This window comes from Glycine soja, chromosome 2 (assembly GCF_004193775.1).
Source record: "Glycine soja cultivar W05 chromosome 2, ASM419377v2, whole genome shotgun sequence".
Taxonomy (NCBI): Eukaryota; Viridiplantae; Streptophyta; class Magnoliopsida; order Fabales; family Fabaceae; genus Glycine; species Glycine soja.
The window spans coordinates 27,620,737-27,645,803 of record NC_041003.1 but is presented as its reverse complement, the minus strand read 5'-3'; the positions used below and the strand labels follow the sequence as shown (position 1 = coordinate 27,645,803).

The following is a 25,067-nucleotide window of genomic DNA, read 5'->3' as shown; positions in this document are numbered from 1 at the left end:
GATTGCACTCAAGCATGCATAAACTTAACCCACTTTGATATATCACATGTTGAATTTTTATACATTATTAATAATTAGATTGAATCATAATTGTACGAAATAGGACACCAAAATAATTAAAAATGATCAATGATACTTAACTCTTAAGTCATGCTTGATTCTTGTTTTGATACTTTCTTGCTATGCTTCTTATCTTTATGAGTGTGGGATATGATCTCTTCTTTATCTTATCTCCTTTTAGAATTGATAAGATTCAAATTAACCTTTCCATATGTCCCAAAGACACATTTATAGAAAGAGTGGAAAGGTAAATTTAGCATTTTACGTAAGGCTACTATGGTTTATATTGTCTTTTCCCGAAACAATACAACCTTTCAAATCACACTCTTACATGAAAAGTTGCAATAGTTCTTGCTCATCAAAGAACCATTCAACCATAGTTTACACAATCTGGGTACCCTTACCATTTAATTTCCAATATCCATTGATTACAAAGATATGCCAGGAAACATCAAAATATATTTAAACAAGTGTTTATAAAATCAATGTAAGACAAAACTTTCTATTTGGTAAATGACTTCAGTTGAAAGATTATATTGTCAGTTTTTCCAGCGGGATACTTGAGAGTGTTACACATTTTTAGAGATAACTTTAAAACTTTATTTTATTTTGACTAACCATTGAAGGGTATAATTTTAGGGTGAAAGGGTTTCCTTTGCATAAATGAGTCTTTAAATATACTCAAGTATGATTTGGAGATGATTTCTTTTTAAAAAAACTTCAAACCAGTAGTATTGCTTGTTTCTCATTCTAAAACACATATTGAGTAGGCAGAAAGGCAAAAATCCAAATCTTAATCTAACACAACCAGTTCAATAGAATTAGAATCAAATATCAAGTACAAATGTTGTCTAGTCATAAAGCTGAAACAAAACCACCACAGGTCCCTCTACTGACAATCTGAAGTATTTCAACATACAAGCTCCATACAAAATACATATGAAAACTACAACATTTTCCACCGCACCCACCACCATGGTTATCAAGTTAATCACCTAAAATTGTCTGGACTTCTTGATGCGACTTCTTGATGCATAATGTTATGAGTTGAGAATCAACTCAAATGGTCCTAGACTTCGAGGGTCAGGTTCCTCCAAGGCAGAAAAGGGAAGGAAAGTGATTTATTAATTTTCTATGTCTTTCTTTACAGAATTCATGACTTATATAGCACTTGTGGCTTATTGATTTAGAGTTGTTATCCAAAATTCTAACAATTTTGGTAACAAATACATGGCTATCACTAACAGAAAAGATTCTAGCATTTTTTGGCAAATAATCGAAATGGAAATGGTAGACAAAATGATCTTGAAGGGCCAATAGATTTTTGCCAAGTCAGCACCCCTTGTCAGGGGTTGTTACACGAAATCTTTCAGGTATTGTGGCTTGGTCACCACCCTCTTTGGCCTTTGATTCATGTCTGCTAGTTGCGATTCTGGTTGTAATTCTGCTTGTTGCATTTCTAGTGAAGCTTGTTGTTTTCCTTCCATAACATTCCCATGCCCTTCGAAAAGCACCTTGTCCTCAAAGTGATACTCTTCTTTGAGGTCGTCCCAGGATTCCCACGAGGCATCATCAGGAAGCAATCCATTCCACTGAACCAAGACCCGAAGCTTAGGTGTGTTGTTCAAGGACTCCCATTTAGTGTTGAGGATTACTAAAGGCGATACAATGGGTTCATTGTTGATGGATGAAGATGGTAGCTCTGCGATTAAATTAAGTATGTCAGGGGCCTGATGGTATATGGCTTGAGAAGAGAGCAGTGGAACACGGGATGAATGTGGGAGTTAGGTGGCAGTTGAAGTTGGTAAGCCACGGGTCCCACCTTCTGCACTATTGGAAATGGTCCAAAAAAATCTTAGTCAACTTAGGATGTGAAACTCTCGTTACTGATGCTTGACAACGCGGTCTCAATTTCACGAACACCTAATCACCCACCTGAAAGCTAACATCACGTCTTTTATCATCAGCAAAGTGCTTCATTGTTTGCTGAGCCTTAAGAAGCTTCTTTCGTAAACTAGCAAACATCTCTTCTCGATTGACCAGAAGTTCATCAACAACGTCAATATTGGATGTTCCCACAATATACTGAGGAATAGTGGGAGGATATTTTCCGAAAGTGATCTCATACAAAGTCATCTGGATTCCTGAATGAGTGGAGGTGTTATAGGACCACTCTGTCCACGTGAAAAACTTCCCCCAACTCGTCGATCGAGAATGGACAAAAGCTCGGAGGTATTATTCAATGACTCTGTTTAACACTTCAGTCTGCTCATTGGACTGAGGGTGATAGGCCGAGCTCATTCGAAGCTTCGTGCCACTCAGTTTAAATAACTTCTGCCAGACGCGACTTATAAACAGAGGATCACGATCTGAGACTAGGTTGTGTGGCATACCATGAAGTTTGCTCACAATCTCCATAAAGAGTTGCGACCACATTGAAGGTTGTATGATGAGGCGCATAGTACCCAAATGGATTCCTTTGAAAAAGCGATCAACAACTACTAACACCACCGTGTGTCCTCGGAAAGCCGGTAATCCCCCAATGAAGTCTAGGGGTAAATCTTCCCATGGCCGAGACGGTATCAGAAGGGGGCATAGTAAACCAGGTTGTTTGTAGTGATCATATTTGGTCTGTTGGCAGTCAACACAAGTAAGAACAAAATTCCTAACGTCATCCTTGATGCCTGACCAGGTAAAGTTGTCGCTGATTTGAGCCAGAGTCTTCGCAATGCCCATGTGGCCTCCTGACGGTGTAGAGTGGAATTCTTCGAGAAGAGTCTTAATAAAGCATAATTTTTTTGGAAGCCAAATTCGACCTTTGTGCAGAATAAGGTCTTGCACAATGATGTTGTCTGAGTAATTGTGGTGATCCTGTTCTATTTTTGCACGAAATGCCACATATTCTGGATGAATATGTAATTGCTTCTTTAGATCTTGCAAGAATATGAAATTGGGAGTAGTTAGTAAAAGTTATTGCCCAATGAAGTTTCCAGGGATATGAGACAGGGCATCTGTGGCTATATTGGCTTTCCCTGAACGATATTGAATCTGATAGTCATAACCTAGCAATCTTGCCAAATAAAGTTGTTGTTTAGGAGTCTGCACTACTTGTTACATTAATTCCTTCAAACTCTGGTGATATGTTAGAATCGTAAATTGATGACCAAGTAAGTATTGACGCCACTTCTTTATTGCCAAAGTTATGGCGGCGAGCTCTCAAACATAAGTGGAGGCGTGAAGGAGTTTAGGAAAAAAGGCTTTACTGAAAATTGCAATAGGGTCATTCTGTTGAGAGAGAATGGCGCCCATACCCACCCCTGAGGCATCAGTTTTTACGACGAAGGGTAGTGAAAAATCCGGCAACCCGTGAACAGGGGCCTAACAAATGGCTTCCTTTAGCTTGTCAAAAGCCTTCTGGGCATCTAATGACTAGTGAAACTTATCTTTGGCTAGGAGTTAGGTCAAACGGACTACTATCGAAACATAACCTTTAATGCATCTTTGGTAAAAACCTGACAAGCCGAGAAATCCTCTCAAGGCCCTGGTGGAATGAGGTGTGGGCCATCGCTGAATAGCCTCAACCTTGGTTGGGACCGGTTGAACTCCATTTTGTGAGACCAAATGCCCTAAATATTTGACCTGCTTCTGAGCGAAAGTGCATTTGGATAATTTGAGGAAGAACTGACCAGTGAGTAGCACCTGAAAAGTCATCTCCAGGTGAACAAGATGGTCTAGAAAGGTTTTGCTATAGATAAGGATGTCATAAAAAAACAATGATGAATTTGCGTAAATAGGGCACGAAACCACTATTCATCGTTGCCTGAAATGATGATGAAGCGTTACTTAATCCAAACGGCATAACGTGGAATTCATAATGGCCATTGTGGGTTCTAAAGGTGGTTTTACTCACATCGTCCTCCTTCATCAATATCTGATGATACCCCTGCAACAGGTCCAATTTCGAGAACCAACAGGAGCCACCCAATTCATCCAACAACTCATCTATGGTTGGAATTGGGAAGCGGTCCTTGGCGGTAATGACATTCAGGGCCTTGTAATCAACGCAAAATCACCAAGATCCATCACATTTTTTGACTAACAATACCGGAGAAGAAAAATGACTAGTAATGGGTCTAATGATTCCCCTCTGCAACATAGTCTTGACCTGTGTTTCAATTTCGTGCTTCTGGAAGTAGGGGTAATGGTAGGGTCGCACATTGACAGGTTCAGAGTGAGGGAGCAGGTGAATGGAATGATTGGTGTTTCGAGAAGCAGGTAGGGTAGTTGGCGTTTGAAATAAGGGTTCGAAATTGCAGAGCAAACTGTCAATTTCAGGATATGGGGTTGGAGGTGTTTTGGTTGAAGGGAGTTCTAGAGTTAGAAGTCAAATGTGGAAATAAGCGTTGACACTATCGGTGCGAATCATATGGTGGAGCTGAGGAGGAGTTATCGAATGAAAGCCGCAGTCAGTGTCGCCCTTCAGTTCAACAATGTGACCCTTACTCATGAATTTCATTGTAAGGTCATTATAATCAGTAAGAACAGGACCCAAGGATTTTAGCCACTGAACACCTAGTACCACATCTGCGCCGCACAGGGGTAAGGCATGGAGGTCCATGGTGAAGTTGTGGTTCTGTATGTTGATTGTAACTCTGACACATAGCTGGTGGCAAACAACCTCATTGTCGTTTCCAACCACCACACGAAGGGGTTAAGTGGGCTGGGCAGTGAGGCCCAAAGAATGGACGAGACGAGCTTGCACAAAATTGTGCATACTTCCACCGTTAATCAGGATGATTACGATTTGATTCACGATCCGGCCCACTATTTGGAGTGTTTCTAGAGCCAGGTGACCCAATAAAGCTTAAAAGCTTATTTAGGCCTGGGCAGGTCAGAAATATCATTTGAAGGAGAAAGCTCTTCCTCGATAGGCTTAATGCCTACGGCCACATCTTCGGCATCTACAATGAGAAGGAAGAACTTGAAGGAACATCGGTGTCCTCGAGATAACTTCTCATCCCAATTTAAGCACAACCCATTTTCGCGGTGGACCGCCATTTCCTCCAGTGACAATCGTTTAAGAGGAAGGGGAGGCAATTTTGCTGGTGGTGGAAGTAGGGCCGAAGGCGATGTGGTTGGAAACAAGGATGATGGGTTTGCGGCAAATCGTCCTCAAAAGGCATGACAATGGTCAGCTAGCTTCTCTTCTTATATACGTGCTAGGGTCACGACGTGCATCAAGGTCAGGGGTTGGAGGACTTGAACCTCGCGATGAATGTCTGGTGCCAACCCCGAGATAAAGCAGCTGAGAAGGAAAGGGGTAGGTAACCCCACAATCTTGTTGGCAAGAGATTCAAACTATGACAAGTAATCCGTGACAGAGTCGCTTTGGGTAAGTTTAAAAAGGATACCGGTAGGGTCCTCATATTGCAAGGAAGCAAAGAGGGCTTCAAGAGCCTGAAGGAACCTATGCCACGATGTGATTTGACCACTCCTCATCATCCACTGAAACCACGCAATGGGGGGACCTTCCATGACGAAAGAGGCAATAATGAGGCGATCTGTTTCTGGGGTTATATGGTAGGTGAAGAACTGGTTGATTTTGAACATCCACCCAGAAGGGTCAGACCTATCGAAGCGGGGAACATCAAATTTCATTTTGGGTAGGTGGGAAGTGGAAGGTACAGGTGAGGGAATGGTGGACGAGGAAGAGGGGGATGAGGGTTGGTGTTGATTTGCCTCAATGATCGAGATGCATTGAATGAGTTCATCAAGTTTGTTGGAGACATTGAGATGATTGGAAGCCAATTTGGCAATTGCCTCTTCAATACGCTCCATGTTGGATTTCGAACGAGTTGATTTAGCCATGGCAGACACAAGAACCTCTCAATGAAAGCACCAAAGTGTATGAGCCGAGAATCAACTCAAGTGGTCCTAGACTTCGAGGGCTAGGTTCCTCCAAGACAGAAAAGGGAAGGAAAGTGATTTATTAATTTTCCATGCCTTTCTTTACAGAATTCATGACTTATATAACACTTGTGGCTTATTGATTTAGAGTTTATATCCAAAATTCTATCAATTCTGGTAACAGATACAAGGCTATCACTAACAAAAAAGATTCTAACATTTTTTGGCAAATAACCAAAATGGAAATGGCAGACAAGATGATCTTGAAGGGCTAATAGATTTCTGCCAGGTCAGCACCCCTTGTCAGGGGTTGTTACATGAAATCTTTCAGGTACTGTGGCTTGGTCACCACCCTCTTTGGCCTTTGATTCATGTTTGCTAGCTGCGATTCTGGTTGTAATTCTGCTTGTTGCATTTCTGGTGAAGCTTGTTGTTTTCCTTCCATAACACATAAGGTGATCTAGAGTATGATGGATCCCTACACTTTCTATCCCTTGGTGAGATTGACTTGAATCACAATAAAGGTGAGTATAAACACTATAGATCATCAGAAACGAAATTTTAGCTAATGTAATAACAAACTTGTAATGTCACCTTTGTCTTGGAGGAGAATAGTTTGCACTAGGTGAATAGGTTCGTGGAGATCGCCTATAATCATATGATCGATCCCTAGATCTTGATTAAATTTAATATAAAAAAAATCAAACATCAGGTAACAATATACAAATGCCCTTTCAAAATGACATGACAATAAGACTCTACTACTAAAACATGTTAAATAACATTGCAAGAAATACAAACACCCAATCCTTACCTTATGCGTTCTCTTGCTCTCATTTCAGCAAGTTTCTTTCTGTTTTCTTCGGCAAACACTATAGTTAACTCACGACCAAGAAGAATTTGACTGTCCATGTGATATTTTGCATCTGCAACATCAATTGGGTCCACATATTGGACAAACCCAAAACCTCTTGGCTCGTTGTGCCATAAAATTTGAAGTCATAAGTTACACCATATGCATGGTTTAGTAAGTAAACACACCTTCATACGGAAGGTGGGTTGATTGCAGATATCCACAAATATGATCGTGACTCCTAAACTATCACAAGTCATCTCAACACTCCACAAAAATCAATAATAAACACCACATGTATGCTAACCTTGTAGAAGCCAAAGTATTAATTGAGATTGAATTCTTCAAGACTTTAACTTCTGCACAATGAGTTCAAACTCAACCTTACGAACCTTCAAGGTCACTAACATCACCTTGAACAAAACTATTATTACTTATTTTTTTTCTTCAACACACTCTTATTACTTCATTTGTGTCTTCTACTCTTTCAATAAAACAACCAAATTCCCATAAAATAATTGGAGTATTAATTATTACTAACAAAGAAGTGGCAAAACTAAATACTTATGTAAACATCCACCACAAAAATTTTTGAAATCCCAATTCAAGAGATAACTTAACACAACTTCATAGTTGGAAATTTCTTAGTTAAATAAAGACTACTAGAGCAATTTATCAAAAGTGGCTACCAAGAAATCTTTCAACACATAAGGAACCATGTTTTAGCCAATGAAAAAACACATAACCAGTATAATAATCTCGAGGTAGGTAAACATCCTTAAGAAGACCAAATTGGCCAAATGGACTGTGCAAATCTTGTGGCCTGGAAAATGAGTATAGATGCAAAATCCCAATCAGTTCATGAAGTGCAAGTCTATTTGAGATTATTTGCTGAAAAATACTAGCCTTTAGCATTATAGGCAAACTCCCTTAGTAAACTGCAAAAAAAAAACAAGTAATCATTTTCTATAAAATAAATTAATCCAAGCACTTAAAATCATGATCGATTCAGATTTTCACCCAAGAAATAAATCACTTTTTTTCCAAGCTTCATCGGGAAACTAGGGAAGAAGCATTCAAACTATACATAAATGTCATACAAAAGGGGAGAAAAAAAATAGTTCATGCCTTCTCACCTTTTATAGTGTGTTCGAAACAGGTTCATAGTGAAAAAAATCAATTAATTTTTTGTGGTGAAGCTAAAGCAACAAACATATACAAACAAACTATATACCACCTAAGCTTCCATTACATACAAAAGATCAACCAAAGAAACATATACAAGCAACAAAGAGAAAATTCCATAATCATGATCTACATAATATCAACACTACAACAACCATGTAAATAAATAGAATAACTACTACAATGGAAAAAATTGTCCATTTACACAAATACCTGCAATCTCTGTGGAGGTTCCAAACCAAAGACTTGTTGGAAAATTTGTATCACGTCCTCTATAACGACCCCTAGGTCTAGGGCTGCGCTTTCTTTGGCAGTAACGCCTTGGAGGTGAAGGTGATGGGCTGTAGCTGTAGCTTCTTCCCCTCATGTTTGATGCTATTTCACCTATCACAACATAAACGAAAATATTGAAGACACACCATATTTTGCATATAGAGAAAACACAAACCCTAAAGCCACAATAGTTTCCAAAAAAAAATTCTGGAGAATCAACAAGTTCAACAGAGAAAACTAATCATAATATTTTATCTAGACGAAAATTACCTCTCATTTAAACCTTAAAAGAAAATTAGAAAAAAAGCATAAGACTAACCGCAACTTCCAATGCAATTTTGGAGAATCAACAAGTTCAAAATAGAGAAAAACTAATCAAATTCAATCTCAAAAAGAGAATTAGGAAAAGTAGAAGATTCCAAAGCCTAGAGAAAAATTTTTAAAATAGTTTTGCAGAATCAACAAGTTCAAAACAAAGAAAAACTAATCTCAAAAGAGAATTAGAAAGAAAAAAAAAACAAAAGATTTCAGCGCCAAGAGGCATTTTTTTTGTCACGAAAAATTCAACATTTACGAATTAGCATTTCATCACATACGATACGATGCAACCAATGAAGAAACAAGAATCAGATACACTTAACGATCGAATCAGAAGAAGAGATTAGAGTGTGAGATTTGAACTTTACCCGCGGCTTCACAATTCGCGAAACAAACGCAATCAAAATGTTCCAAACACGGAGAGGGACAAAGAGAGGAAGAAAGATAATACTTTGTTTTGTTGTTCAAAACCATAATTGCTGGGTAATATTTGTAACTGCATTCTTCTGGGTGTTGCTAGGTGATGTGTCATTATTTTCTCCTATTGCTTAACACTTTTTGTCACCATTTTAATTACTGATTAGCCTTAATTGTCAAATTAATTATGCAGTTTTATCATTTAGGCCTACTGGACTAATTTTGTGTTTTTAATTTAATTTCAGGAGAATTATAAGCAATTGGGCTTGAATCCGGAATTGAGCTTGGACTTGAAGAGAACATATAATATTATTTTATCAAATCTTATCTTATCCAGATTTTATCTCATCTAGATATTATTTCATCCAATCTTATCTTATCTAGATTTTATTTCATCAAATCTTATCTTATCTTGTCCAGATTTTATTTTATTTATGGGCTTGGACTTAAAACAGATTTGTAAGCTTTGGGTTGAGAACCTATATAACAACACCAAGGTTCTAGTTTTGAGAGTTTTTTTCGTTTGGGAGAAGAGGATAATTTTAGGTTTTGCAATTCCAGTTTTTACTGTTCATGTGCACTATTCACGTAGCAATAAAATTCATTTTCTGCTTCAATATGCAATTTTGTTTTCTGCTTTAATCTGCAATTTCATTTTCTATTGATTAATGGAAGGCTAAGTCTCCAATGTTGTTTTCTCTTGAGGATCAAGCACAACTCTCTTTGAGGTTTTGTTATTACTATTGAATTCTAATCAATTTTTCCTCTTCACCAATTACTCTGTATTTGTTGCTATTAATCCATGCATGCTTAGTACTTGATTAATTGTCTCTGCGCTTAATTTACGTTCATGTTTAATGATCAGTTTCATTCATGATTAATTGGTGTATGTGTTGCTTAATCACATAATGATAGCCTTATGTTAATTTTTGCTTAGTAATTTAATTTAGGGTTGGATTAAGTGGTTGAACTGATTAAGGATAAATTTTCGTAACCTAGGATAAGAGACTTGCTTGTGAATCAAGGGGAAACATGTTTTAATTCTATTATTTTCTAATTCAAAATTTGCTTGTTGTTTAAATTACAAAAACAAACACCCCCCCAATTCGCTACTGTTTTATTACTATCTGTTATGAACGTTTGGTTGACCATTGCTCGTTGGGAGATGACCTAGGATCACTTCCTAGATATTGCATTTTTAAAATTATCCTCCTCTCCCAAACGAAAAAAACTCTCAAAACTAAAACCTTGGTGCTGTTATATAGGTTCTCAGCCCCAAAGCTTACAAATTTATTTTAAGTCCAAGCCCATAAATAAAATAAAATCTGGACAAGATAAGATAAGATTGGATGAAATAAAATCTAGATAAGATAAGATAAGATTGGATGAAATAATATCTAGATGAGATAAAATCTGGATAAGATAAGATTTGATGAAATAAAATTGTCTACTCTCTTCAAGTCCAAGCTCAATTGCTTATAATTATCCTGAAATTAAATTAAAAACACAAAATTAGTCCAGTAGGCCCAAATGATAAAACTGCATAATTAATTTGACAATTAAGGCTAATTAATAATTAAAATGGTGACAAAAAGGGTGATAAAATAGGAGAAAATAATGACACATCATTAGGTGCACAAGCAATGTGCACTAGCATTATTGCTTGTGCACCCAGCAATTTTTGGTAATTTCAGAATACCCTCGCGTCTTCTTCGCTTTCTGCTCTATTGGTTTTTCCCGTTGAGTGAGGTGCCACTTGGGTGGAGGTGAAAGTGTTATCGACCGGTGATGATTGTTGCGGTGGTTGGTTCGATAGCAACGTCGTCGGAGGTACATAGGTTGTTGTTGTTGGTTTCCTGTTAAGTGATTTGATCCGTATGTTAAAATTAAAGTTATGGATTACATGATCCGTATAAAATATATGGATCATGTTATCCGTAAGTTTAATTTAAACATACGGATCACTTGCCATATAAATCATATGGATCACTTGATTCGTATGGTATATACAGATTTTTAAATTTGCTAAAATTGTTAAAGTTTTAATTCTTTTTAATTATAAATATGTTAGTGTGTAAATTTGTAAAAAATTATTTGTTTATATGTGTATTTGAAATAATTCGTATGTAGATTATATATATGGTTATGAATTGTAGTGTTTATAAAATGGTATGCAGTAAAAGAAGAAATATTCTGCTAACGTTGAAGGAGCAGAATGTCAATAGTTGTACAACAATCAAACAAATATACAATGCAAAAAGTGCATATCGTTCTTCAATTAGAGGAAGTGATACTGAAATGTAACATCTAATGAAGCTTCTTGAATGAGATCAATATATTCATTGACATAGATTAAAGGATGAAGATATGGTATGTGATATCTTTTGGTGTCACCCTGATATAGTGAAGTTATGCAATGCATGTAATTTGGTGTTTTTGATAGATAGTACCTACAAAACAAACAGGTATAGACTCTCACTACTTGACTTTGTTGGTGTGACACCAACGGAGATGACATTCTCTGCTAGTTTTGCATATCTGGAGGGTGAACGTGTTAATAATATGGTATGGGCTCTAGAATGGTTTTGAGGTCTTTTTCTAAGATGTGATGCCCTCCCTGGAGTTATTGTGACTAACAAAGACCTAGCATTGATGCATGCAATGAAAACTGTATTCCCTGAGTGAACAAACTTGTTGTGCAGGTTTCACATCGACAAGAATGTCAAGGCAAAATGTAAATCCTTAATTGGTCAAAAAAATGTTTGGGAGTATGTCATGGATGCTTGGGGAAGTTTGGTTGATTGTCCTTCGGAACATCAATTCGATGATTGCCTTAAGAAGTTTGAAATTGCTTGTTCATCATGACCAATGTTTGTTGACTATGTTAACGAAACATGTATAATTTCCCACAAGGAAAAATTTTTTACAGCTTGAACGAATAAGGTGATGCACTTAGGAAACACAATAACAAACAGGTATGAAAATGTTAATCTTTTTGTGTTAGGGTTGATGAATTGATGGTTTTTAATTATTGTATTTGTTTAATGTTTTTTGTAAATTTGAAATGTAGGGTTGAATTTGATTATTGGACTTTAAAAAGAGTATTACAAAATAGCCTTGGAGACCTATGTAGTGTTTGGGATGCCATGAACAACATGATCATGCTGCAACATATTGAAATTAAAACATCCTTTGAAACAAGTACACTTGTGGTTGCATATGTTTTTAAAGTTACCTTATACAAAAGGCTTCTTGGCATGGTTTCAATGTATGCTTTAAATCAAATTGCTGCTGAGTATGGGCGTGTACATTATGCTAACAAGAATCATTTTCGTTGTGGGTGTGTGATGAGAACTACGCATGATCTTCTTTATGCATGTGAGCTATCTAAATATGTTATTGGTAACATCCCACTAGATTCAATCCATATGCTTTGGAGGAGACTAAGTTTTTCAGACCAAGGGTTATCTGAGCCTCAAGTGACCATAACGGAAGAGATGAAAACCATATCTAAGCGATTTGAGGAACTTGATGTTTGTGGCAAAGTAATTCTAAAGAGTAAACTTCGAGAAATTGCATACCCTGATCAAAACTCTATGTGTTCTCCTCCAGAAAAGGTCAACACTAAAGGTGCACATAAGAAATCGATGAACAGAAACCAAAGATCACAAAGCATGATCCGTCTTACTAGGAGTATGTTGATGCTTTACATTATGTGCAAAATAGTAATTCTTCAGTGAAGCGTAGTGCATCATCTTCTGACCAAGCCATTCCAAGAAGGACCATGCCGATGTTGGATCAATTTCATCCGTTCATACACAATTTCATTGAGAACATTGTGGATGTCAAAGCTAACTGTAACTTTGGATATCATGCGATTGCTACTTTATTAGGTATGGGTGAAGATTCTTGGTCCTTGGTGCGCAACCATTTGCTTAAAGAACTTGGCAAATGGTCAAATGAGTATATCAACCTCTTTGGTGGCACAGAGAGATTCGAGGAATTAAGAAGGTCCCTACTTGTTGATGAATTATCCATGGTGTGTAATTTATGTTTTGTTTTTTAAGAATTAACTGTAAATAAATGTGATATGTATATTTGTTTGATTCAGGTTACTATGGATAAGTGGATGGATATAACTGAGATGAGATATGTCATTGCATCAAGGTATAATGTAATCCTTGTATCGTTGTCTCTGAAACAAAGCATGACGTTCTTTCCTCTTAGAAGTCAACCACCAACAGATTCTTCTGTGCTTCGCAAAATATGCATTGGTCACATCTATGACAATCATTTTGTTCAGGTAGATTCAAGATAATCCTATTTTTTAATTTATGCAATCATTTGTGTTATAATAACGTAAAATTGTTTGTGCATGTATAACATGCTTATTTAAAAGACCATTGTCCTTTACCGGCTCTAACATTGTTATGGTCTAGGAATTGTCATCCTCAGGCAAAACAGTGACCAACTCCATATATTAGTAGAATGTATCAGTACAAAAATTAAATGATGTTGAAAAGAGACTATGTTGACATAACTGAAGACTGAACAAAGATTCATTGACCTCTTTGCATCAACCAAGACCCATAGATCAAATCATGACAAGCTTGCATCAACTAGAGCCATCAACCAACTCCAGTGACAAGACCATCGCCAATTTAATTCAACATGATAAAAATTATACAAAAGCCATTCTTGTGGTTGCTACTAGTTTGTTTCACTACATGCATGTATTTTGTATTGTTTTAACACTTATGTTAGATTGTTTCATTTTTTGTTTATTTTGAAGTTGGATTTATATTGCCATTCATTGAGAATATATATTTTGTTTCCATGTAAGGGCATTTTTGTAAAAAAAACCTAAAGCATAAGGGTATACTTGGCAAAGAGAGGAGGTGTTTCAACAATTTTGTGTCTTGTTTTTCTTTTTTGGGGCTTGTGTTTAGGCCCATTATGCATCTTCTTGTTACCACTTCCCACCCTAAAGGGAACTGTTACGTGCATTCAACGAAATTGCTGGTACCCTTAACAATTCCTACACCCAGCAATTTCACAATTTTCTCATTTTGTCCTTTCCTTCCATAAAAGGATATAGATCAACTAATCTGTAAGTCTCACCAATTAGTTGATCCGTATGAGGCCCAATTCGAATTTTTTTTTCAAAAATATGTGTTACGAATTAATTTAAAATTAATTTGTAACACATATTTTTGAAAAAAAAAATTTAATTGAACCTCATACGATCAACTAATCCGTGGGTTTGATATGATTAAGCTAATCCGGGTCTCATATGGATGAGCCAGTGTGTATGAAACTTACATATTAGTTGGTCCTATACTTTTATGAAAGAACAAAATGGAAAAATTACAAAATGACTGGGTGTAGCTGGGCGTACTTAGCAGTGCGGCACCCTAAAACCCTTCTAAACCCTGATTCTTCTTCCTCTCGCTTCCAGGGACACAGCACAACACAACGCAACCTTGCGGAGCTAAGAAACGTTTCGACATGGCACCGCATTCTAAAAAACCGCAGAAGAAGAAGAAGAAGAACGACTCTGTAGACAAGCCGAAAATCGATAAAGCCTCTAAGAAAATATTCAAACCAAAGAAGAGGGAACAAAATGACGCCGTCGTCGCCGCTAAGTCCGAAGCACTCTCTCTGCAGCTAGAAGACGAGGTTCCCGATTTTCCTCGAGGTTGCAAACAATCACGCTGCTTATTTTTTCTGTTTTTTTCTTTGCGAATCCTCGTTTTTGAATTTGAATTTGGTTGAATGTGTTTCTTCTAGGCGGAGAATTTTCCGCGAAGGGAAGGAGTGATTACGACGAGTTTAGCGCCGAGGATCCCTCGAGGAAGACGAGGAAGAAGAAGAAGGGGAGAAGTGCGTCGAGTAAGAGTAATGAAGGCGCAGATGACTGGGGCTCGCTTTCTGGCGACGGCATCACCGGAAAATTGCCGCGGCGTGTGAATAGAATTACTCTCAAGGTAGGGTGCAGCAGTTTGTAGGATGGAGGATGCAAATTGGTTATTAAATAAGTTAATTTTTATAGCAATGCAAATGTTACTAAGTACATCAATGGCTATTTTTACATGTTTTTGTGTTGCATGCTTTGAGTGGTTTATTCTGCTTTCCAGATTAGAAATTCACACTAAGTAATTTCATGTAAAGAACATAGCTCTAGTGAACTGCAATTGTATATGGGGTTAATGTGCATAGCTTATAGAACTAGGTAGTTTTTGGTTTCATGATTTAGGGTTGAGTTTGTATATTCATGTCATGAAGTCACGATGAGTTCAATTAACAGTTAAAAGTTTTTTATTTTTTATGATATTATTTTTAATTCTTTATGATATGCTTTTAGCTTTAATTGTTGCATTTTTTTTATTTAGCTTATTGATATCATACACCTTTGGAGTTTAGATTCCTGTTGCCCGTGTGCTGTGCTTAAACCTTTCACTCTTGTATGCATTCCAGAATATAACTCCTGGAATGAAGCTTTGGGGAGTTGTTGCTGAAGTAAATGAGAAAGACCTTGTAGTTAGTTTACCAGGGGGTTTACGTGGTTTAGTTCATGCTTCAGATGCAGTGGATCCTATTTTTGATGACAAAATTGAGGTGTGCAATAAGCTTTTATTTGTATAATTCTGATTGTTCTTCTCCTGCGATTGTTGCAGTTTACACATATCTTCACTATGCTTAACATAAATTTTCTAATTAATTTTGAATTTTGTTGTTTGCCCATCAGTTTTAGCTCATCTATCTGTTTCTCTCCTTCTTGCTTCAGGTTGGGGAAATTTTCCTTTCTGGTGTATTTTGTGTTGGGCAGCTGGTTTCTTGTGTTGTACTGAGATTGGATGATGACAAGAAAGAGAAAGGAAGCAGGAAAATTTGGCTTTCTTTGCGTCTTTCTTTGTTACACAAGAACTACAACTTGGATGTTGTTCAGGAAGGCATGGTATGTCATTATTTTATCATGAAATTGTTTGTAGTTAACTTTTTTTTAAATCAATCATCTAGACTAGGATTTAGTTTCCTCTTTTGATTTTTAAGAGATTGTCAATTATGACATACTTGAGCCTGGCTATATGTTTTTTTTTTTTTGGAAGGCTGAAAATATATATATTTTATTAAAAGGTAAACCAGTACCAGTGGTACCAAAGATTAAAATTACAAAGCACCAAGGTGCTATCCTCCAAGAAAACCATCAACAAAAGCAAAAAACAACCAGGCCCAAACCCAACTAGGCAACGAAATTGGAAATATTAGAGGACCAGTAGTGTAAGCTAGAACTAAAATTTTTATCCTTAGCCTTTAACCATGACCAAGCTAAAATAATAGCATGATCCATGACTTTATAGGGATCAAAAGGTTTTCCTTGGAAAATCAAATGATTCCTATGCTGCCATATGGAGCTAGTTAAGGCAATCCACCACCCACATCTTGTACTATGATTCACATTTGCCCCAAACCCATCACAGAACTGATAGAAATGGTGAACAGGGTTAATGGAAAGGGGACCTACTACCCGAACCCAGCTCATAGATTCCCACCACAGGTCGTTTGTCATCTTACAGTTGAAAAACAAATGACCCACATCCTCCTGCACACAGCCACATAAGGAACAGGTGTCTTCCTGAGTAATGGCATTTCTTCTTAAGAGGTTGACCTTGGTAGGTAGTCTATTTTTAAGTAGTCTCCAACAGAAGATCACAGCCCGAGGGGGAATTTTCAGCTGCCATATTGCCTTAAAAATCTTGCCATCAGAATTTACTGAAGTGGTGTTCATGCATAAGCTATAAGCTGACCTAGTAGTGTATTGTCCATTAGATTCAGCCAACCACAGCATATTATCTTTCACCTGTCTTTGAATAGGAACAGAACTGATTTCCTCCATAAACTGCACAGCCAAATGGCTTTCATGATCAAAAAGATTCCTCCTCCACCTCATGTCCCACCTCCAGCTATCATGAGTAAAATGTCCCATTTGAGAGATGTGGTCCTTTTGCTGTCTACTTATGAGGAATAGCTGATTATACTTCTGCTGCAGAGTGTGTTGTTCCCCTAGCCAATTATCAGTCCAGAATTTAATATTCTCCCCACTCCCAACCTTCCAAGCCAAGTTGTCTTTAAAAATACTGCAGTCCGACTGGTGATACAGATTTCTAATGTCTCTCCACCAGTGGGAAAAGCCCCTTTTGTCACTACCATTTTGGAATTCTGACCAACCACCATATTTTGAAGTTAAAATTCTGACCCAGAGCTGCTGCTGATTAGATGCAAAAGCCCATATCCATCTTCCCATCAGAGCTATATTGAATTTAGAGATATCCTTTATCCCCAGACCCCCCTCAGTCTTAGGCAAACAAATATCATCCCATTTGACCCAAGAAATTTTTTTGTGATCATTGTCTCCACCCCACAGAAAGTTTCTTTGGAGGGATATAAGCTTTTTGACTACCCTTTGAGGTATTTTGAAAAAGGAAAGGAGATAAATTGGGAGGGCATTAAGGACAGAATTGATAAGGGTGATCTTCCCAACCATGGATATATCTCTTTGAGCCCATTTGGCTAATTTAGACTTGAACTTAGAAATGAGAGGCTCCCACACCAGCTGGCTTGAAGGATTAGCCCCAATAGGTATGCCTAAGTAGAGGAAAGGATACTCCAGCTGTCGGCAGTGCAGTATATTAGCTGCTTCCAAAGCCCAATTGACTCCACCACCTATTATCCCAAACTGACTTTTAGCAAAGTTAATCTTTAAACCAGAAGCTAATTCATATCCTCTTAATAAGGCCTTTATAACATGAATATTCTCCCACACAGCCTCTCCTACAAAGACAGTATCATCAGCATACTGCAAAATGTTGGTAGGTTCCTTTTTCTTTCCAACCAAGAAGCTTCTATATAGGTTTTTGTGGACTGCTTGTCTCATCATACCAGTAATACCTTCACCTACAATATTGAATAGCAAGGGAGCTAGGGGATCCCCTTGTCTCAAACCCCTTGTAGGGATAAATTCCTTAGAAGGGCTGCCATTAATCAAAATTGATATGGATGCTGAGTGGAGACAAGCTGATATCCATGATCTCCATTTTGGGCAGAATCCCAACCTAAACAGCATGCAGTCCAAAAAAGACCAAGAAACTGAGTCGTAGGCCTTTTCAAAATCCACCTTGAAGATCATCACAGGTTTCTTATTTCTCCTTGCTTCCTCAACCACCTCATTGAGAATCAAAATACCATGAAGAATATGCCTTCCTTTAATAAAGGCTGACTGCCTTTCATCAATTAACCCATCCATTACAGACCTCAATCTGTTAGACAGCAACGTGGCTATAACTTTATACATACAACCTATCAAGGATATAGGCCTATAGTCATTGAAGGACTGAGGATGGTTCATCTTAGGAATTAAAGCCACAAAGGAAGCATTGCTGCCTCTAGGAAAGCTGCCATGAGCATAGAACTCATCCACAAATCTTCTAAATTCTGGACTTATGATATCCCAAAATTTCTTGATAAAATTGAAGTTAAGGCCATCTGGCCCAGGGCATTTATCACCTCCACAACTCCATACAGCTTCTTTGATCTCTTGGTCAGAGAAGGGGACAGTCATCTGCTCTCTTTGCCCTTGAGAAATAGATTTAAAGGGGACCCCATCCAAATAAGGTCTAGAATAATCCTGTTCAGTAAATCTGGTCTGGAAATAATTAACAGCTGCAGTCTTCACTGAGTTAGGTTGCTGGACCCACACACCATCAATAGAATAATGTGTTTACAAAAATCTTCAATTTGGAAGAGTAATTTCAACAACATTTAAGCTATCCTATGCTGACCTTAACCTTAAATTATTGTGTGTATATTGGAGCCACTATGTTTCCTAGTCTCCTATAATTAACTTAGTCTTCTGTATTGTATACCTTACTCTGGATGGCACTTGTATTGGATGTAGGATTTAATTCACACTGCATTTGCCTACTTGCTGATTTATATATTGTATATTGCATATATAGTTTGCTTATTGTGTTACATTCTTACAATGCTCCTGTTTGCTCATAATAAAGCAACTTTCCATAAAAAAATTATAGGATTTGAACTTAGAATTGAATTTCCTATAAATTTTGATTGCTAAGAGTCACCATAATTTAATGCTACTGTTTAAAAAAAATTCTTTTTAAATCAGTTATACTGAGCAATTGCTAATTTTAATAAATAAATATGCTACCTTAAATCTGTTTATATTCTTTTTAATCTGTTTATTGCATTATAAAAATGTAATAAGAAAATAAAAATAAAAATTAACTAGTTGTTATTCTTATTATATACATTTTATTATGCTATTATGATCCACCATTATGATGATTGCATTTGCAAGGCATTTCATATTGTAGCCTGTTGTGGTTCTTAATCCATTCACTATATTCAGTGGCCTTTGAGTGTCATAGGGATTATGGAATATGATAGATGAAAGTTTTGATTTTTGTGCACTACGTATATTCAGGTCCTTGCTGCATATGTGAAGAGTATTGAAGATCATGGTTACATTCTTCATTTTGGTTTACCTTCTTTCTTGGGGTTCTTACCAAAAAACAGCTCTGCAGGTAAAAAATCAAGCAACTACTGTGAATTTTTTGCTCATCTTGTCTGGCATGATTGAACCAAGCTCAGTTTGTGGTTTTCTTTGCCCTTTCTTTTCTTATACAGAAGGTTGGGGTGGTGAAGTAAAAATTGGGAAACTTCTGCAGGGTTTGGTTAGAACCATTGATAAAGTTCGTAAAGTGGTTTACTTGAGTTCTGACCCTGATACAATGTCCAAAAGTGTGGTATGCTTCCTCTGTATTCATCATATTGTCTTTTTGGTATCTATTTTTAATGATTCTCAATTCCCTTTTGATTGGTTGTTTAACTTATTGTTGAATAAACTGAGAGAGAGAAAGGAGAGAAACATACAGAATAGTGAAGCTGATTTTTATTGATCTGAAAAGTTGATTGCAGTTAGTTACATATAGAGGTATATATAAACCTCTGTTCTGTTAACCTCTGTATAGATTCTAACTAACTCTAACTGATTCTAACTAACACTAACAGAAACTAACATAATCTGTTATCCTAACAGAAAACACAGATTCTAACTAACTCTAACTGATTCTAACACTAACAGAATATAGCCTTGTATCCTAATGAGGTGCAGTTGGTCAAAGCTAACTGCCCTTACCATCATACTACACATGTTTATCACTAGATGGGTGCTGTTAGCAAAAGCTAACAACCCTTACAATTAGCTTACAGAATTGTTTTCACAATTGTACAATAACATATTCCAATACTCCCTCAAACTCAAGGGGAAGCGTTTTTAGAAGAAACACTCTTCACATTGAGTTTGCCTCGGAGAACTTCAAATCTTGATGCAAATAGAGGCTTAGTGAGAACATCAGCCCACTGATCCAGAGCTGGAATATGGACAATAGAAAGCTGCTTGGCCAGAATCTTCTCCCTTACAAAAAAGACATCAATTTCCATGTGTTTTGTACGGCTGTGAAAAACAGGATTGTGTGCAATAGAGACAACACTTTGATTATCACAAAAAATAACAGGAGTGATGAATGAAACTTGTAATTCTGTTAGCAGAGTATGAATCCAAGTCAATTCAGTGGAAGTCTGAGCTATACTGCGATGCTAAGCTTGTGTACTGGACCTGTCAGTAACTTTTTGCTTGCGAGACCACCAAGATATTAAATTTGGACCAATGTTGTTAATGGCGGAAAGCCAAAAATCCGCTATAAAAATATGGCGGATGGTGTGGCGGACAAAAAAAAATACATATATATAAACTCATTGAAATTGAAAAAAACAATGGATTGTATTCAAATAAACTAAAAAAGTTTCATGAGTTCATACAATAATCAATTACAAAAAAAAAAATTGTGGTGTCAAATAGAAAAAAAAATTAAAAAGGGGACTGTCAAAAGTAAAAAGAGGGTGTCAAATAGCAAAAGGAAAAAAAGCTGTAGACAGAGAAAAGGGGTGTCAAACAGCAAAAACAAAACTAAAAAAAAAATAAAGCTTGCGCCCACCACTGAGTTGGATCGCGATGTTCACTGCGTGTGGGTTGTCGCCGCCGTTCACGCCGGTGCTCGTCGCTGCCATGGGTCGTCGCTACTGGCTGCGTTCTGTGTGTAGTGGGCCGCGCTTGGGTGTGGGGCGTCGCGGCTGGTTGCGGTGGTCGCGGCTGGGTTCCGGGGTTGCGGTTTTTGTTGGAGTTTGGAGAAAGGTTGCGTTCTGATTCAACCTTGCGTGGGAGGGGAGGGCTGTGCTTTTGATTAAGTTACCGGGTAGGGTTGGGTCGGGTTAGTCCAACTCCTACCGCGGGAAAAAAAACAAAAAAAAGACGGTATTCCGCCATGACCGCTATGCGAAAGCCGCCACGCCACCGCTATTCGGTGGCGGTATTTCAAAAAACCGCCACGCTTTTCCGCCATTGCGCCGTCATGGCCGCCATTTGACAACACTGATTTGGACCAAGAAAAATAGCAGTCCCTAATGTAGAGCGCCTGTCATCCACATCAGACGCCCAATCAACATCACAAAATGCTCGAATAACCAAGGGCTTTGTAACAGAAGTGGGTTGAAGAAGCAAACCATGAAACAAGATGCTCTTTAGATACCTTAATATTCTTTTCACCATTGTCCAATGAGAATCCAAGGGAGTAGCCATAAGTTGGCAAACTTTGTTAACACCAAAATTGATTTCAGGTCTAGTAAGGGTAGCATACTATAATGCACCAACTACAGATCTGTATAGGGTTGGATCATGAAAGGCATCAACACCATGTCTAGACAACTTGCAGTTGGAGACCATTGGAGAAGAAATAGAGTGAGCTTCAGTCATGTTAGTTCTATGAAGTAAATCTCTAATGTATTTGCTCTCAGTCATCAAGATAGAATTGTTGGGCAGATACTTAATTTCCAGACCCAGGAAATAATCTAAATGACCAAGCTACTTGAGTGAAAAGGTAGTATTTAGTTTGTATGTAAGCTGCTGAATCAGAGAAGTTGAACTACTTGTTATAATTATATCATCTACATAGACTAAAAGGTAAACAACATGCATTTGTTGGCGAAAGATGAATAGGGATGAATCACTTTTGCTCCCAACAAAACCAAACTTCAGCAGAGTAGATTTTAGCCTATCAAACCATTGTCTTGGGGCCTGTTTAAGCCATAGATGGCTTTGTTGAGTTTGCAGACCAATGACTTATCTGCAACTTCAAAACCAGGAGGCTGAGCCATAAAAACAATTTCTTCAAGTGATCCATTCAGAAAGGCACTGTTTATATCAAGTTGAAATAATTTTCACCCATGAGAGAGAGCAAGAGTAAGAATAATCCGAATAGTTACAGGCTATCAAAGGAGAAAATGTTTCATGAAAATCAAAACCGTGAACTTGATGAAATCCCTTGGCTACCAACCGTGCTTTGAACTTGTTAATGTAACCATCAACATTTTCTTTCACCCTGAAAACCCACTTACAACCAATAGCTTGTCTATTAGGAGGTAATGGTACTAAGTCTCAAGTCTTATTCTTCAACAAGGCATCATACTCCTGCTGCATAGCAGTAAGCCAATCTGAATTTGCCAAAGCTTGTTTTACAGTTTTAGGCTCAGAATGGGTAAGAAACAGAGAAGGATGTAACCAAGGATTGTGAATTCTGGATTTAGACCTTGTTTGCATAGGGTGAGTATTGACTGGTACAACATTTGATACAGAAATAGACTCCGAAGAGGATGTAGCAAGGGTAGTTGACTCTGAATTTAGAGGCTGAATTGAGACAGATACAAAGGAAGTAGAATTTTGAGGTACAGAAACAGTGGTGCTGAGCGAACAGTGTTGTTAAATGGCGGCCATGGCGGCGCCATGGCGGATTTTCATGGCGGTTTTTCGAAAAAACGCCACCGAATAGCGGTGGCGTGGCGGGTTTGGGATGGCGGCCGCATTAGCCATGGCGGTCATGGCGGTTATGGCGGGGTGGCGGAAAATGGCGTTTTTTTTTTTGCTTTTTGTCCGCGGTAGGAGTTGGGCTGACCCGACCCAACCCTACCCGGTTATTCATTCAGCTAAAAGACCCTCCAGCACAGCTCTGTGATTCAGAACAACCTTCCATCTAAGAGAGAACCCAACCGCGAGCCTCCCCTGCACCAGCCGCGTCCCTCCCGCACCCCACACGCGCACCCAGCCGCGACACCCGCAGCCGCGACGACCTCCGGCAGCGACGCACCGGCACAAACGGCGGCGACGAGCTCCGGCAGCGACGCACCTGTCACGAACGGCGGCCTGCAGCGAGAAGTTCTCGCGGAGAAGACGAAGCTGTCGCGAAGAAGAAGACGCAGGTTTTCTTAGTTTTATTTTTGCTGTTTGACACCCCCTGTTTTCTGTTTGCAGCTTTTTTTTTCCTTTTGCTATTTGACACCCCTTTTTACTTTTAACAGTCCCATTTTTTTTTTCGTATTTGACACCACAATTTTTTTGTTTTTGTTCAGTCCTCTTTTAAATGGCTGAGTTTATTTGAACTCTTTAATGAGTTTATTTGGTGTTGGTACTTGATTATTGTATGAACTCATGAAACTTTTTTAGTTTATTTGAATGCAATCCTTTGTTTTTTTCAATTTCAATGAGTTTATATATATGTTTTTTTTTTTTTGGTCCGCCATGACATCCGCCATTTTCCGCTACGCCATCCGCCATATTTTTATGGCGGATTTTTTACTTTCCGCCATGAACCGCCATCCGCCATTAACAACATTGTGAGAGAATGAGTTGGTAAAGGAGAAAACCTAGGAGGAACAAGAGGAACAAAAGCTGTATCAGCAGGTGACATTTGAGCTGTTTGAGGGATAGAAGTGACAGAAGGTGCAGAAAGATTAGGATTGAGACTAAAGTAGGAATCACAGCTAGTGATTAAACTAGTGGAAGAGAGAAACAAATCAGAATAGGGAAATCTTAATTCATTGAACAAAACATCTTTAGAAACATACACTCTACCAGAAAAGGATAAGCATTTGTATCCCTTGTGAGAAGAAGAATGCCCTAGAAATAAACATTCTTGAGATCGAAAATTCAGTTTATGTGTGTGGTATGGTCTCAATAAAGGAAAACAGGCACATCCAAATGTTTTAATAAAGTGATAATCAGGATCCTTTTTAAACAAAATAACAAGGAATGGCAAATTTGAGAGAAGAGGTGGGAAGCCTGTTAATGAGGTAAACAATTGTAGTAAAGGCATAATCCCAAAACTGTAAAGGTAAAGATGCATGATGCAACAATGTAAGACCCAAATCAACTATATGTCTATGTTTTCTTTCAACCACACCATTTTGGTGATGGGTGTGAGGACATGTGAGTCTGTGAGAGACGCCAAAAGAGGCTAGAAGTGTAGAGAAAGGTCTGTATTCACCTCCCCAATCAGACTGAACAATTTTAATTTTGCTGTTAAGCTGCAGCTCAACCATGTACTTGAAAGCTTGGAAAACAGAAATGGTTTCAGCCTTTGACTTTATAGGAAATATCCAAGTATACCTAGAGAAAGCATCAATGAAGGAGACATAATTTTTATAACCAGAATATGAGGGAATATGGGAAGGTCCCCACAAATTTGTAAAAATAAGCTCTAAGGGAGAATAAACAGAAGTAGAGTTGTGAGAAGGTAATCTATGAGACCTGCCCATACAACAAGAAGCACAAAATCCTGTGGAATTTTTATTCAATGAAGCAATGTTACAATGAGTGAGGACAATTTTCATTACATGATCATTAGGATGCCCCAACCTAGCATGCCAAAGATTAGCAACACTAAGAGAAGAAGAAACAAAATTAGAAATTACAGTAGAACTATTATTATTAACAGTGAGAGCTGAACTAGGGGAGTCAACATTTGAAACAGTAGATGCAGACATCAGTAGTGAAGGACTGTCTTGAAGCTTGAGATTATGAAAGGAGTAAAGTCCATCAGCACTAACATCTCCTTTAAGGAGGATCTTATTGGTCTCTTGAGAT

General features: G+C 37.8%; 2 protein-coding genes and 1 pseudogene across 3 annotated transcripts in view; 2 read left to right on the top strand and 1 right to left on the bottom strand.

The window, feature by feature from the left end:
- Positions 1 to 6,345: 6,345 nt before the first annotated feature.
- Positions 6,346 to 8,385, bottom strand: LOC114374404 (annotated as a pseudogene).
- Positions 8,386 to 12,797: 4,412 nt separating this feature from the next.
- Positions 12,798 to 13,331, top strand: LOC114374395. The gene is made up of 2 exons (XM_028332041.1): positions 12,798 to 13,052; positions 13,125 to 13,331. Exons 1-2 carry the CDS (start codon positions 12,798 to 12,800, stop codon positions 13,329 to 13,331), a joined length of 462 nt encoding a protein of 153 aa, XP_028187842.1.
- A 1,023-nt stretch (positions 13,332 to 14,354) lies between these two features.
- Positions 14,355 to 25,067, top strand: part of LOC114391804 (rRNA biogenesis protein RRP5-like) — a 40,502-nt gene continuing 29,789 nt past the window's right edge. For both annotated transcript variants that reach the window (XM_028352789.1, XM_028352783.1), the window contains exons 1-6: positions 14,355 to 14,711; positions 14,804 to 15,000; positions 15,491 to 15,631; positions 15,801 to 15,971; positions 19,518 to 19,617; positions 19,721 to 19,839. In XM_028352789.1, the coding sequence (XP_028208590.1) occupies positions 14,522 to 14,711; positions 14,804 to 15,000; positions 15,491 to 15,631; positions 15,801 to 15,971; positions 19,518 to 19,617; positions 19,721 to 19,839 (918 nt within the window). In that variant the 5' untranslated portion in view covers positions 14,355 to 14,521. The remainder of the gene's footprint in view (positions 14,712 to 14,803; positions 15,001 to 15,490; positions 15,632 to 15,800; positions 15,972 to 19,517; positions 19,618 to 19,720; positions 19,840 to 25,067) is intronic.